Below are 14,689 nucleotides of genomic sequence, written 5' to 3'. Positions count from 1 at the left end.
GCACACTGATGATAACAGAGTTTGGGTATGGTTTTGTTTTTCCCCAATTGTGAGATGTAAAACAGTGTTAGAAGCCCTAGTGTGAATTTCAGTAGTCCAGGGAGCTGCAGGTTCACTGCCTGAGTGAATAAACGTGTGGAAGTAACTGCCGAAATCATGTAACTAGTCTGGAGCCCATCAGCCACAGTGGAGCAATGCTATTTTACATCAGCAAAGGTTGTGACATTAAATCTGACGGGGGACTTCCAAGTGAGGTGTTGTAGAGAACCTCAAATGATAAGGTTTCATTTGCTTTAAATTTGGCTGTCAACAGCAATGAAGCAAGTTCCTGTTTTCTGAGTACTAACTTGAAATAATGTGAAATAGCAAATGCAGAATGGCACAATCTCAGGACCCACATCTTATCCATAACCATAACCTTTCAAGCACACTTTATTCATATCTTGCCTTCTGTATCAATAAAAGGTGAACTTCTGATACATAAGATAAGGCTAACCTCAAAAGCTGTCATACCGTTATATACCCAGGTATGATGCCTGGTTGTCAGCACATGTCCTCAAGTACAATTACACCAGCCAGAAAGCTTTTGGGTGTTCAAGCTGGGGGAAGGTCTAACAGCTGCTTGTATGTAACACGAGGAAGACAAGCGTTCACCATGGTGAAAGAAGGTAATTGGAGCTATGATAAGGAACCTGTTCTGGGTAGCTGCATTGGTGGAAGTTTGAATACATCACTTCAGTCTGTGGTAGTATTGTGAATGAAGCTTAATGTCTGCCTGGTGTAATGTTATCAGCCCAGGAACAATCCAGCCTCAAAGGTGCACCTCTTTCCTCCTGGAGAAGAGCAGCAGCAGGACAGCGGCACAAACAATACGGTCCCACATGAAGCAGTCCCTGCCACTAGAGAGAAATCCATCATTTCCACAGCCATTTTATTATTTCAAGTCAGCACAGAACAAAGACTAAACTTTTTCAGTGGGGCTTCTGGACTATAAGGGTCACTCAAAGCCTACAAGAGAGTTAATTTAAAAGAGTGCTCCGCAGGATGAGTTTTAAGGCTGGCTCAGAGACTGGCAATTCCACAATATTCCAAATTCATTTATAACAAATGGAAGGTAAAACTGTTTTTGCAGTCTATCAGTGATGCTTTGCTATCTTCACAGCATGTCCCAAAGCAAAAAGGTGAGCTTATGCACAGAGAAGTAGAGATTAAGTCATATGTTCTCTATGTAATTACAAAGTGCGTGAATAAATAGCTTACTGTGATATCTTGCATCTGAAAAGACAGAACTGCGGAAAATGTGAGCTAGATAATTTCTTTGTTGGAAAGCACCAGTCTGTTGTGACAGTTCTCAGCAAAGAATGAAGCCCAGAGAAGCTGAATGCTGGGAAGGAGAGATTTTTTCCTGAGATGTTAAATTTACAGAAATGAATGGGAAAAAGCTCCAAAATAGCTGAAGTGCTGTGAACACACTTCATACACAGGATAACAGTGTTACTATTTCTCTTGGTTTGAAAGGAAGATGAATAGACAGATGGATGCATTTTACCTTTTGTGAGTGAAGTTCATCCCTCAGTTTCATATAAAAAATAGTTATTTTGCTACTAATACAGAACGGCAGAGCAGATGAGAGCTGAGAATTAATGCTAGCCATTTACTATTATTTTGGTTTTATGAAGGTGAAAAGTATTTACCCCAAATCTGAGCAAATTCTGTTTAAGAAACGATTTTGCCTTGATTTCTGCAACAATAAGGAAGATAACTATGAAAATAATAGAACCTACACTGACTACCAGCTGGCAAGAAATGATCCAGCCTCCAAGACTGATTCAACTTTTCCCCTTTGCATTTTTTTGTTAAATGATGGCAGCTGTGGAACAGTAGGCAGAGGGAAACAAATGGATTATTCTCAGAGTTTAAAAGAGAAATCTAATACATCAGACTGGAGACTAAGCAGGGATGCTTCAAAATCTGCTTCCAGTTTCCTGCCACAGCGCTCCTGAATTGTTGCATGGCCTTTTTAGCTCCTTGTAGAAGAACCTGCTGTTTGGGATGTGCTCTTTCTATGAAGACAATGCCAAAGTGTGCTTGCCTTCTCTATTATAGCCTGCTCGGGTGATCACAGCATGGTCAGATGATCTCATGGAAGTTAAAGATCTAATCAGTCAAAGAACTCAGAGAATAAAGAAGAAAGACAAATGCTGCTTTTGGGAAATTTCCCTAAAAAGTGTAAACTGTAAGAGAATGGGAAGAAAATAGCGATTTTTCTCCAGCATGAGCACTTTTCAAATGGAGTACTCTATCTTTTTCCTTGTCAGCTCAAGCTAGACCTTACAAATGAAGTCCTAGGCTTCAGGAAGGCAATAGCATTTTCTCCTTCCGATTTCAGGGAAGTTTCAGAGCTTGCCTGGGATCCTACCCTCAGACTGCAGGAGTAGACCCACTCCTTGTTTAAGAACTTTGGGATAGATGAATCAGATGAAGAATGATCTGAGGCAGTGGCAAAACTATAATATATTTGATTATTATATTCAATTTTTTCCTTGGCTAGGTTTCATAATAAGATAACAGTGTTGTTATATAATATTATATAGTACTGTATAACACTAAAGGTAGGCTACAGTATACGAGCAATTAAAGGCTAAGGCGAGTAATGCAATGGACATCATGAGGACACAAAATTGAGATCAACATCTAACATGATGTAATCAAAAAGATAACATAAACAACGCATATTTTTCAAATTTCTTACTGCAAAACACATTTTCAAAACGTTCAGATCTGCACTTATTAAACTTCAGAATTAAGAACTGCCAACACAGAAACATGAAGAGGTTAACCTCCTATACTGAAAATGACATTTAGAGGATTGAGGTACCTCAGCTGGATATAGGTATCTTAGAAATTTGCCTTGGCTGTCAAGAGACAAAATTAATTTCCTCTTTTGGCAGAAAGAAGTGTAGAAGTCCATAAAAACTGTAATTCAAATAACTATTTGTTTTCAAGTGGATTTGCCATGAAAATAGTTAAGTGCTTGCAACATGTATCCTCCTTCATACTTTTTTCAAAGTCCTGAAATCCCTTCCTCTTCTTGCCCCTCTTTTCTTTCCTTCTCCACCCCAACTTTCTTCTTTTCTAAATAAATTCCAGTACATTCAGCTACTCCACAGCATGCAAATTAACATACAGTGTGTCCCTCAGAAGAACACAAGGAATTTCAGTAAGCAGATGTATATCTGTTTTCCTTATCTAACAATATATTATGTTGACTACAAACACTTCCATCCCAAGACTCGACTGAAGACTCCACCGACACTATTTGGATAAGCCCTGAATGCCCTTCTTCCAAGGACACATCAACAGGACAGGCAGTCACAGAAATCAAGAACGCCTGATAGGCCCTGACGAAAATACAGTTTAAAAATGACATTTCTTACCTGCTTATTCATCAGTATGTAGATAATGGGATTGCAAACAGTGCTGCTTTTTGCTAAGATGGAAGGTATGATGCTTGCAACAGGAGTCACCACACCTGGCTTACCAAATGTTGCAAGTAGTGCTATAACTCCGTAGGGAATCCAGCATACAAGATAACAAATAACTGTAGTGATCACCATGAACAGTACATGGTATTCTCTTTTGCGAGCAGTGTTCTTGTGGATTTTTCCAACCTAGTGAAAGATGAAAATAAAGATGGGATTTGAGAAACTGAGTAGTTGTTTTTATTGCTTATAATAATCTTTGTGGTCTTAGATCAGAAATGACAATCAACACTGTAATTCCAGAAGCAAAACAAACTCAAACCTCGAAGTGAACAAATGCAATGGGAAGACATTAGCGAAGCCTTTCAAAAGAGACTTTATGAGATTATAAGTGGTTGTATTCATTCTTTACTGACTACTTTTTCCAGGTTGCTCACCATTTTGACAAAACATCTTCCCCCCCGATAATCATCAAAAAGAGATTTTTGTGCTCTTAGGAAAAGTGGGCCAGATACTGATTTAATTCAGTTACTCCGTTATTTTGGGGAAATGGAGGGGAACAGGATAAACAAGAAGCACAGATTCAAATGACAGTTTTCAATGCAATGGTACAGTAGCTCATCTTGCTATCATGAATTTACCAGCAGTTACATTCTGGTTATAGCTGAGCAAACCCAGCTCAGCTGAGAAAGTATTTAAAGCCTTCCATCTGCACTTCAAAATATACTCTCCTTTGATTTGTTCTGCGCAAGGCACTGTGTCCATTTGGAGTCTAGATCTCTCCGTCAGACGTTAAACATTACAACAGTTCATATCACTGAGCGCACAAGTAGTACCCAAAGCCTGCAGAAGTCAGGATTGGGTGAGGTACAGATCAAATATGGATGCTCAGCCTCAGGTTATTGGAATCATAAAGAAGTTCTCAGAAAACATTTGGAAATGTTAACTCCAAAGTAGTGAGGCTGCTCTTCCTAAGTATCTTTGCAGCCAACAGAGAAAAAAACCTCTGCAAGGAGGCAAATTTTTGTTCTAGTGGTTCTCCACTGGCTCTAGATAGAGCCTCAGCCCACTAGTCTCCCATGGTTATGGTTAATTCCATAACTTCCCTCCAGAGTATGTTTAGCAAACCCAGATGTGCCAGCAGGATTTCAGGAAGCATTCAAATGTTTAAAATAAATCAACCGGTTCTTGTACTCAGCCAAATAAAATGTATGTCCCCTTTAAAGTCTCTGTCTCCAAGTGCAGAGTTTGAGAATAAACTGCACCCGAGGGAAGGGCAGATGAAACTACAAACATAGATAAGCAAAAGTGCATCTCCCTGCAGTGTAATGTATCCAAAATTTATCTAACAACAGCAACAAAATTTAAAAGAGGAAGTAGCCACTAATTACCTGAGTCAAATGTCATCTGTTGCCAGGTGCACAACTTGCATGTTTTCATGCAGTGTGAAAACTCAAAGCTTTACCTACCTCTTTGCAGTGTGGGTATTTTTTTATAACATGCATGTTTATGTATTGGACTGTAAATCTAAAACATACCTAGTAACTGTGTTAGTATATATGGAAGGCAAAGCAATACAGTGACACTGTTGTTTCCACTTAACTATGATCCTGGTCTTTTGGAGTGATTGATTCCACCTGGGATTTTGGTAGAAAAGTTTCCATTGGAAGTAAACAAAACACACACTAAATTAGTCTGCCAAGAATTATCAAGTATATTTTCCTGTATAGTCTTCAATTGATTTTTTGCAAAAAAAAAAAAAAAAAAATCAATCACAAAATAAAGTCTGTCTATTCTAAAAACATTGGGAACAGTTCTCCTGTTTGAAATAACAGATCTTGTATCTCTTAATTACTTTGGCTTGACAGGAGAATTAATAACAGATAATGGTCCAATCTTGTATTGGTTATGTAAGCTAAATTTTTTGTGACTAATAGAAACCTTTTCTGAAGAATTTAGGGATCTCATGTTAGCTGCAGCTATATTACAAGCTATGTTACAGTCATTAACACAGAAATGCAAAGCCCCAGCTAGCTACAGCATCCACAGCTAAAGATGTGGCATCAATCAGCACAATAGAGTTTGCAAGAGTCTACTGTCTGCACAGATAAACTACAGATTAGAAATAAGGGAAGAAAAGATGTGTAAATGTGATCATGTTGAGATTTGGTAAGCATCCTTCTAGTTTCACATCTTTATTTTGTTTCATTAAGAAAGGAAGCCTACACTGTCACTATGTCACTGTTACTATGCTAAGTCTGACTGTCTGTTGGTTTCAGTATCTTCCTTATAAATTTGACTGTACTTGTGAAAATGAGTAAGCAGACAGAAGTCTTGGACACTAAGTTCTTCATATGTCACTAGAGAATAAGGATCCTTACTAATGTGCTCATCAAGATGAAAAATGTAATGTGAAATGAACTCAGACACCAGGGAACCCACTCTACTTTGGGTTTTATTTTGTTTTTGTTTGTAGTTTTTTCCTCTCATCTTCCTTTTCTGATGATTAACAAGGAGAAAACTAATCACAGCTGTTCCTGAAACAAGACATACATACGTCCTCGGTATCTATTAAAGATGACCTTCTGCTGCAGTCTTCTATAATTGAGTTTAAACACACATTTGTCAAGAGACAAATCTATTGGAAAGCAAATTTTGTTAGCTCTCATGCCCAAAAAGCCTTTCATTTCCATTTTAAACTAATGTATCCAATCATTATTTTTATGTACACTTCTTACTATAATTCTATAATATGATTTACTTATAGTCCAAATCCTGGGAACGAGGAAGCTAGAACTTCAGGTTTTTTTTGTGAGTATGATTATTTTCAAAAGTACATTTCCATTCTCACTGTTGCAGAGAAGAGATTAAAACATGGAACTGCATGAAGAAAGACAAGCAATGGGTCAGCAGTAACGAATGACCATAACATATGTCCTTCCTTAATGGCTCCAGATCCCAGATGACCTGACTGTCTCCGCTTTCCAGAGGGGACAAGTATGGTAAGTTTGCAGCCCTTGTGATGGGCCTAAAAATACACTTGATGCTTCTCTCAGTTTTTATTTGATGCCTCGAGCTTCTGCAGCTGTTAATCATATTTTATGCTTCATTTAGGTAATTCATCTACTTCCTCAGTGACAGCAATTTTACTTTTTCACGGTGTACTCAACTTTGTTTTATTCCATATTGCCTTGGCCTTGTGTTTACACCTGAGACTCAAAGTTCAGTGCTCTATCTTTAGTACTACAGCAGGTGGCCAACGTTCAGTTCAAAGACAGAACAGACCATTGGTTTGTCCTCCTACTCAGTACTAGCTTGGGAAAGGAGTCTATTGGGATGGTGGTTCACCAAGCACAAGACTTTAATTAACAAAGTCAGCAGAAGCAGAGGGGTTCATTATAAAATAAACAGTGTAGGGCAGCATTAGAGCCCTCAAGAAGCTACAGACAACTGTGAGATAAGAGCACTCAAACTGGAGTGATGGAGAAAGATCCAACAGTAAGTCAAGATTTAGAGCCGAAACCTGAGATGCCACAGCTGGCCATAAAATGGTGGTTGCTCACTTCGCTATGGGAGAATAAATAGTACATGAGCATATGAGTAGCATAAATGTTACTATTTTCAAATGAGATACTCTGGGATGGAGAAGGCATGCTGAAGGCTTGCTTAGCTTGATGTAGGATATGTGAGGTGCTGGAGGTATGCCTGCAAAACTGAAGGAGTGAAGAGGTGGGAGAAGAGACATATTGCTCGGTGTCTCTGAGCATGCTGCTGGACTGTTGCATGACCACCCTTCCCCTGGCCTTATGCCACATCTTGGGAAAAAGAGTTGATGTTGTTTCCTATCCTGTTATGGATTGACTGCAGCCCCCATTCCCCATTCCCCTGCACAGTTCAGGGGAAGGAAGTAGAAGAATCAGGAGTGAAGCTGATCCTGGAAAGGAGGGAAGAGGGAAGATGTTTTTAATTTTGTTTTTAATTATCACTATCCTGCTCTGTTATTAATTGGCAATGCATTAATTTTCTCTAAGTCAAATCTCTTTTGCCTGTAATGGTAATTGGTAAGTGATCTCCCTGTCACTGACATATGAGTTTTCTTCATCTTATTCTCTGCCCCTGTCCTGCTGAGGAGGGGCAGTGGGAGATTGGCTGGGTGAGCATCTGGTGACCAACCAAGGTCAACCCACCACACTGTGAAATAACCCTGATTCATTCTGAGATACGTTAACAATGCAAGAGAAGCTGTAGGATTTCAAGAAGTTTTAGACTACTCTGTAGAAGTGCCCCCAGAGTTTTGTTTTTGAAATTATGTACTATATTTATCTACACAGTTACGGTTTCATTGTCTTTGCGGCTTTGCAGCCTACCATTAGAAGGTGTTATCTTTAAAAGCTCTCTGTTTAAAGGTGCTAGAATGCCCCAAGCAAAGTACAGCTACAGAAAAATTACATTTTTGTAGATGAAAAAGCAGTAGGTAATTTAGCATCAAAACGATTTCATTTATCTTGAAAGTACTGCACAATTTAACACAATTGCTACATTGTATTTTCAATAGTTAAATGGAAGTGCCTCCCAGAAATGCTTGGTGTCTACACAGCCAGATGATAGAAGAGCATTAAACTGTGATAATAAAAAATATTTGAATAATGGGCTATATAGCTGAATTTGTAAAGCCTGATCTAAATGTGAAGATAAAGAGTATACATAATATACTTTTAAAATAAACAAAATATCTAAACTACATCTTGAAATGACGCAAAAAATACTAGGCCACTGGGATCAAAATGTATTTACTGAGGTTGGATGGAAACCATATGCCTTTGCTATAAATTCAGGTCTTTTTTTCTAGGACAAAGACCATCTCCTGCAAATCTGAGAGACCTGTTCTCTTGTAGGGAAGGCACCACATTTACGGAAAAGAAGATCTGCGGGAGGAGGGAGGGGGGTTATTTTTTAATTTAAAAAAAATAATGGTGTGTCTCACCTGATTTCATCCTAGGAAGTAGCAGAATTGGAGTTTGTTTGTTTTTCAGCTATTAGCCTGAGGTAGCAACAGGACAGCTTGTCTGATCTTACGTACCAAGCATAAGATTGGCACAATTAGCTCTCATTTTGCCCTGTAGCCAAGCTGTAGCTTGCATATATACCCAATGCATTCTTTCACCCTCCTTTTCCACTCAATCTGGCATGCAAGTCACCACGGTTATGACTAGAGGAGTTTGCTGAGCAGACACATTAGATGTGATATGCCACAGTGCATGGGAGAAGCCACAGGGGTACACATTGAGGAGGGAAGGCAACAGCAGAAAAGTGCTCAGAGGGGGCCTGAGTGACACATTACTTGATTGACCTCAAAAGCTGAATCCCCTCCTCTCCCAGCTGACGAGATGTAGCAGATGTATTGCTCACCAAGCGATGGGCTTCAGTGCTAGTTCATGCGCTGGAAAAGAAGGAACTGGCAGCCCTGTGCAGAGCGTGGAAAATTTCAGTGGCACTTGTCCAAGACTGGAGGGATCTTCAGCCACTAAAAAGGGGATCTTACAATAGGAAGTGGAAGGAGTTAGTAACAAGGGATGCTAGCAACTTTTGCTGTAACTGGAATGTTTGTTAGGGTAGATGTTTAAGAAAGAGCCCCCAAATATCTGGTGTGTACTCTGCCAGGAACCCCAGAGAACAATATCAGATAGGTTGTAGGCAAATGTACGGGTCTAGAGAAGACTGACTGACCTTACAGAAAAAAAAGAGAATAGGGCTGACCTCCTGACCTTTTCCTTGCAGAAGACTAATCAGGAACTTCCCCATGCATTAACACTATTATAGTACAATAGCAAGGGAAGGAAGTATGGCTATGGGCAAGCCCTGCTCAGCTCCTTGTGGATTTAACTGGCCTTGAATGGAGGGGCCAAAGGAGTACTGGTGGAACTCCACCTGCTCAGAAGAGGCCAAGAAAGTCCTGAGCGATGGGTGTATGCAGAGGCTGTGTTGCTGCATCCTGAAGACAACTGCAAGGTCCAAAATGTCACAGGTACATACCATGTCATCCCTGAAAGGCACTAACATGTACAACTCTCATCACTGATGGACAAGCTGAGTTTTGTTTTGTTTTATACACAATATAAAGAAGCTGGGCTAAAGTTAGCTATTATGAAGGGGGAGCTTCACGATTGCTTTCATGATTTCACCTGTGTTTTTTTTTTTTTTTTTTTGCATTTACCCTAGTCTGTATCCCTCACTTGATGTAGTTACGTTCTCTCTCTAATAAAGCCATTACTTTATGCTTTAACAGTTCCCCGTTATTTTTTTAACATCTTGAAAGGTGATAAACCATATATGGCGCGCCATTCACCTAACTACGAGATGGAGAGTCTGTACAGGAAAAATCTAACTTCCAGAGCCGCTTCAAGGGAGGAAAGTGCATATCACTGCATCTTACAGAGGACTGTCCAGTCATTTTGTCCTTCAAGATCAGTTTATTAAAGTCGAAGGTAATAAAAATCATGTGCTCTATGAACCTAAGTAGTCGATGCTGTGATCATCCTTTACCTAGCTCACTCTAAATAAGCAATATGGAAACAGTGTGCAAAGCGCTTTGTTTATTTATCATAGCTGATGCATTTTTCCTGGAGCTGCTTTGTACATTTTACATTCAAAGAGCTGTGTTTTCTTCTCTCCTCCAAAGCTGCACAGTAAAGAGAAGGCTATTTATGAGCAGCAGTGTTTGCTGCCAACCTTTTTAAGTGTCAGTTATGCATGCTTGTTTTGACATGATCAAATATTCAACAGCACTACCAAAACCAGAGATAAATGAAATATTCATAATCATCTGAGGGAAATCTGCCAATCTTTGAACATTTAGTCTGCTACAGTTTCTTAAAATGAACAGAAGGGAGCTAGACTTTTTGATGCAAAAGACACAGTAGATGAAAAAGCTGGAAAATGATCATTCTCCTTCCTTTACAAACCAGTCGAGTAAGGCAGTTTTCTCTGTTTCTAACATAAGGAAATTAAAAATGCTCTCAATTTACTGATATGAATAACTCTTCACAAACCCCAGGAGTGTCTCAAATGAAGCAGCAACTCAAATGTCAGCAATGATGAGCTCTTTCCTCTGCCATTTTTATGGATTCTATACTGAAGCAAAAACATGGGGTAAAAATCAAAATCTGCAGAAAATAGAAGCTTCAAGTAATCTGCTTCTCAGCGTGGGCTACTCCAGAACTGACACTTTATGGATTGATACTAAGATGAAGTACTTTGATTGCTATTTAAGAGACACAGTCACAGGAAAGAGGGCTTACTACCTCAAAATCAAATGCCTTGTTTATTAACATTTAGGTGCAAAAGGAAATAGTACAAAACAAGAGTGAACACTGCATAGATGTACAGACCCTGTGGAAACAGGGACTAAACAGAAACATCTGCTTCAGATCATCTTACTGCCCAATGAGCCCTGACTCTAAAAAGCACTTACGCTTACACGTTCACTGGCTAAAGTGAGGTTTAAGCAATCATCTGAGCATTCACTCAGCTGGGGCCACATAATGAGTTAATAAAAACAAACACAGAAGGAGGAAGCCATAAGAACACACAAGGGGCTTCATAGTTAATTATTTGAATGTCACTGTCAAGTTTAGTAACTGAAGTCCACGGGAGGGACATTTTATCAGCTGAAGTCTGGCTTCACTGGGAATTTTTGTTATTGAAATGAGAGTTGTCCTCTTAATGCCTCAAGGTGAAGTGAAAATGCGTTTTAAATACAAAACTTAGGTCTTCGTACACTGCCCTTGAAGCATAAAAGTTATTGCTACTAATATCAGTTCTGTCATAGACTTAAGAAACACTATAATCCTCTTCGTTTCAGGAATTCTTTCCCTGTATCAGCTGAAGGGCTTTTAGGAACAATTTGACTTGCAAAGTGAACACAAATAAGCAGCTCATGGTATTACTTCCATCACAGATAGCTCATATTTTATCCTGATCTTCTCTCATCACAATGAATTTTCTAGCAACGGTATGCATGAGAAAATAAAAGATGTATCATGCACAGCTATTGTTTTGTTTGTGTAACAGTCTCATTTTAGACAGAGGAGTACGTTGGATACTCAAATCATCAGGACAGACCTGAGCAACTACCCATGGCCATTGGGGCAGCTGTTTCTTGTGAGGGCAGTATAGGTCCAGAAGAGGTTGTGTGCCAGTGATGTGCTGTGAGGACCCCACAACAAACAACCCAGCCCTCAGAAGATGCTGGATCATGTGTAGTAATTAATTCATTGAATGGTCCAAAGGCATCAAAACAACAACAAGTATTTTGGAGCACTGCTATTACCATTACCATTATGATCAACAAAGAAAAAGTCCTTCTGAGGTGAAATAAAGATGAAGAACCAACAGCCCTGGCTGCTCATTTAGCGAATATATTCTTTGTGGTGATAATTCACTTCTAAAAACTGTTATTTGTACCTATATCCTTTAATAATTGTGTCACTGCAAAGAGCTGCTATCTCTGATATCTGATATTCCATGGCACTTATCTGCTTGAAACAAATCGAAAATTGTAGAAAACAAGAAATGTGGAAAATGGAAAAGGAATGGGCAGTGAGGTGTATTTTCTATCTGGAACATATAGTTACTTGATGCAAGAAACACTGTCCATGTTTAAAATCTAATTAATATTCCATAAAAAATGATCAAAAGAAACTGTTCATTATAAAATATTAAGGTTGTTTGGGGTTTGGGCACTGTAAAAGATTGCAAGACATTCCCTTGGAGCCATCAAGTCTAATTTGTCCAAACCAATACCAGTCACAGAGAGTATTATTTTCTTGTATATGATTCCTTGACTAAGTCCAGTTCTAGAAAGCATGTTATAACTGGCCTTGGCTCACAGTAACTGACATCCCTATGATTGGGCTCAACATGAACATGTTGGCCTGAATTAGCTTAAAACCACATTGTAACCCACAGACGATAAAGGCTTAAAGGAACCTCAAAGCTTTAAAGGCAGGATACACTAGTCAGCTTCCAGCATGCCCTGCAGACAGGATGAATCCTCCTTGCTCATGGAAAACACTTTCTTTGGCCTGCCAAAGTGTTGAGCCAAAGCTGACTCTGATCAGGAGGTCATGAAAGGTGCAGTGGCCCCTCCATAGGGATTAACATCACAAGTTTAGAGCCATGATGGACTCCAGGTTACTACATGATGATAAGCAATGAACTGCTAGTATCTACACAGGAAATGGCCTGCATCTAGAGGAGAATTGGTTTTGGTCATGGGTCAACAAAAATAATGTTTTGAAAGACTAAAACACTGATATAGCTAAAGCTATAGCTAGAGCAAAAACTAAAGCTAAAAGGAATAACAGACTGTGTCTTATAATTGACAAGGATAATAAATGCAAGAGCCAGAGCAAATGTCAGCTGAGATTGGAAATCCTGTTTATCTGGAAACAGAACATACTGAAAACTTCTCCTCACCCTTCAGGTATGTTTGCAGTTTGGTTTATGAGCTGTCCCTTCTTGCTGAAAAAGCCAGTGATTGAGTGCATATGAGTATATAGATTCGTATATATATAAAAAAATTACATACTATAATATACACATGATACATATATACTTATACACTGTGCATTGTAATGTTGGAGAAGAAAGCTATAACGCAAGTATGACTCACTGTCCCATCCACCTTTTGAATGAAATTAACAACAACATTTTCTACCCTGCCCCTAAAGTGGGGGCTATAAGAAAGAAGGGCACAGACTCTTTAGCAATGTCTGTTGTGACAGGACAAAGGCAAATGGTTTCAAACTAAAAGAGGAGAGATTTAGACTGGATAAAAGGAAGATGTTCTTTACAATGAGGATGATGAGGCATTGAAACAGGTTGCTCAGAGAGGTGGTGGATGCCCAGTCCCTGGAGACACTCAAGGTCAGGCTGGATGGGGCTCTGAGCAACCTGATCTAGCTGTAGGTGTCTCTGTTCATCGCAGGGGCCTTGGGCTAGATGGCCTTTAAGTGTCCCTTACAAAAACAAAAGATTATGTACCCAGAATCATGTACCCGGTGTTAGGTCTCTCTTGCCCTCCCTCTGATATGCCAGCAAGGAGAAATTGGCTTATGAGTTATACTCAGTCTGGATGCTTACAAGCATTTACCTTTGCTCATAGAAAATGAGGAGAAGTTCCTTTTCTGTAGCTTGTGTGTTACAGACAATTCTTTATAAATTATGTATCACGATAAGACTTCCCATTAAGAAACCTATACTTAAGATGTTGTAAATTTTACTATTTGTTTTAGATTACTAAAAAGACAAGGTAAGCAGAAACAAACTATTAGAAACTGAACTAAATTATTACAAATTTATGAGTTCATGCCTGTAATGCAGTCTGACAGTGCAGAAATTTGTGCTTGTTGAAGGTTGTGATTAAACACAAAATAATCCAGGGTTAAACAAGACTAAAGCTCTTGCTAAATATTCTGTAATCCTCTCCCCAAATCCTCTACCATTAGGTGGGTGAGGAAGGCAGAATATCTCCAGAACGTGGCGCGCATGTAGATATGAAATGGTCCTTGCAGCCTATCAGGCATGTGCATGAACGTTAGGGTGAAGAGGCATTCGCTTTTTTAAAAAGCTGGGGTTTCACAAATATTTCTCTGTGCCTGGTCAGCTTATATGAGCTGATGATATATCCAGGTATGACAGAATGATATGCAGAGAGATGAACCCAAACCCACAATGCAGTGAGAGCACTGGCAGTATTTCAAGGCTGACATATACCTAAAATATCATAATACCTAAAAGGAGATGGGAGGCAAATGGATGAGGCCAGGCTCTTCTCAGTGGTGTGTAGTGATAGGACAAGGAGCAATCACCTAAAACTTGAACACAGGAAGTCCCATACCAACATATAGAAGAAGAACTTCTTTATGGTAAGAGTGATGGAGCACTGGAACAGGTTGCCCAAAGAGGTTGTGGAGTCTCCTTCTATGGAGATATTCAAGACCTAACTGGATGCCTACCTGTGCAATCTATTGTAGGGAGCCTCCTTTAGCACGGGGGTTGGACTTCATGATCTCTTGAGGTACCTTCCAACCCCTGCATGAAGAAGTTCATATAAATTTGTTTGTTCCTGCCATGTTCAGAAGCTGCATCTCCAACGCTACTCCAAATAATCAAAGTATATGAGGCACTTTGGGTGTTTTTTTACA

The 14,689-nt window shown here is 39.3% G+C and overlaps 1 protein-coding gene across 1 annotated transcript in view; it reads right to left on the bottom strand.

Moving 5' to 3' along the window:
- LOC110407005 (pinopsin-like) overlaps positions 1-14,689 on the bottom strand; it is a 76,095-nt gene that overhangs the window by 20,963 nt on the left and 40,443 nt on the right. Inside the window, exon 3 of the mRNA XM_021414172.1 lies at positions 3,438-3,671. Coding sequence (XP_021269847.1) covers positions 3,438-3,671 — 234 coding nt within the window. The remainder of the gene's footprint in view (positions 1-3,437; positions 3,672-14,689) is intronic.

Source organism: Numida meleagris, chromosome 1, assembly GCF_002078875.1.
Source record: "Numida meleagris isolate 19003 breed g44 Domestic line chromosome 1, NumMel1.0, whole genome shotgun sequence".
NCBI classification, from domain to species: Eukaryota; Metazoa; Chordata; class Aves; order Galliformes; family Numididae; genus Numida; species Numida meleagris.
The sequence above is the reverse complement of the archived record's forward strand: the minus strand, read 5'-3'. Positions and strand labels throughout refer to the sequence as shown.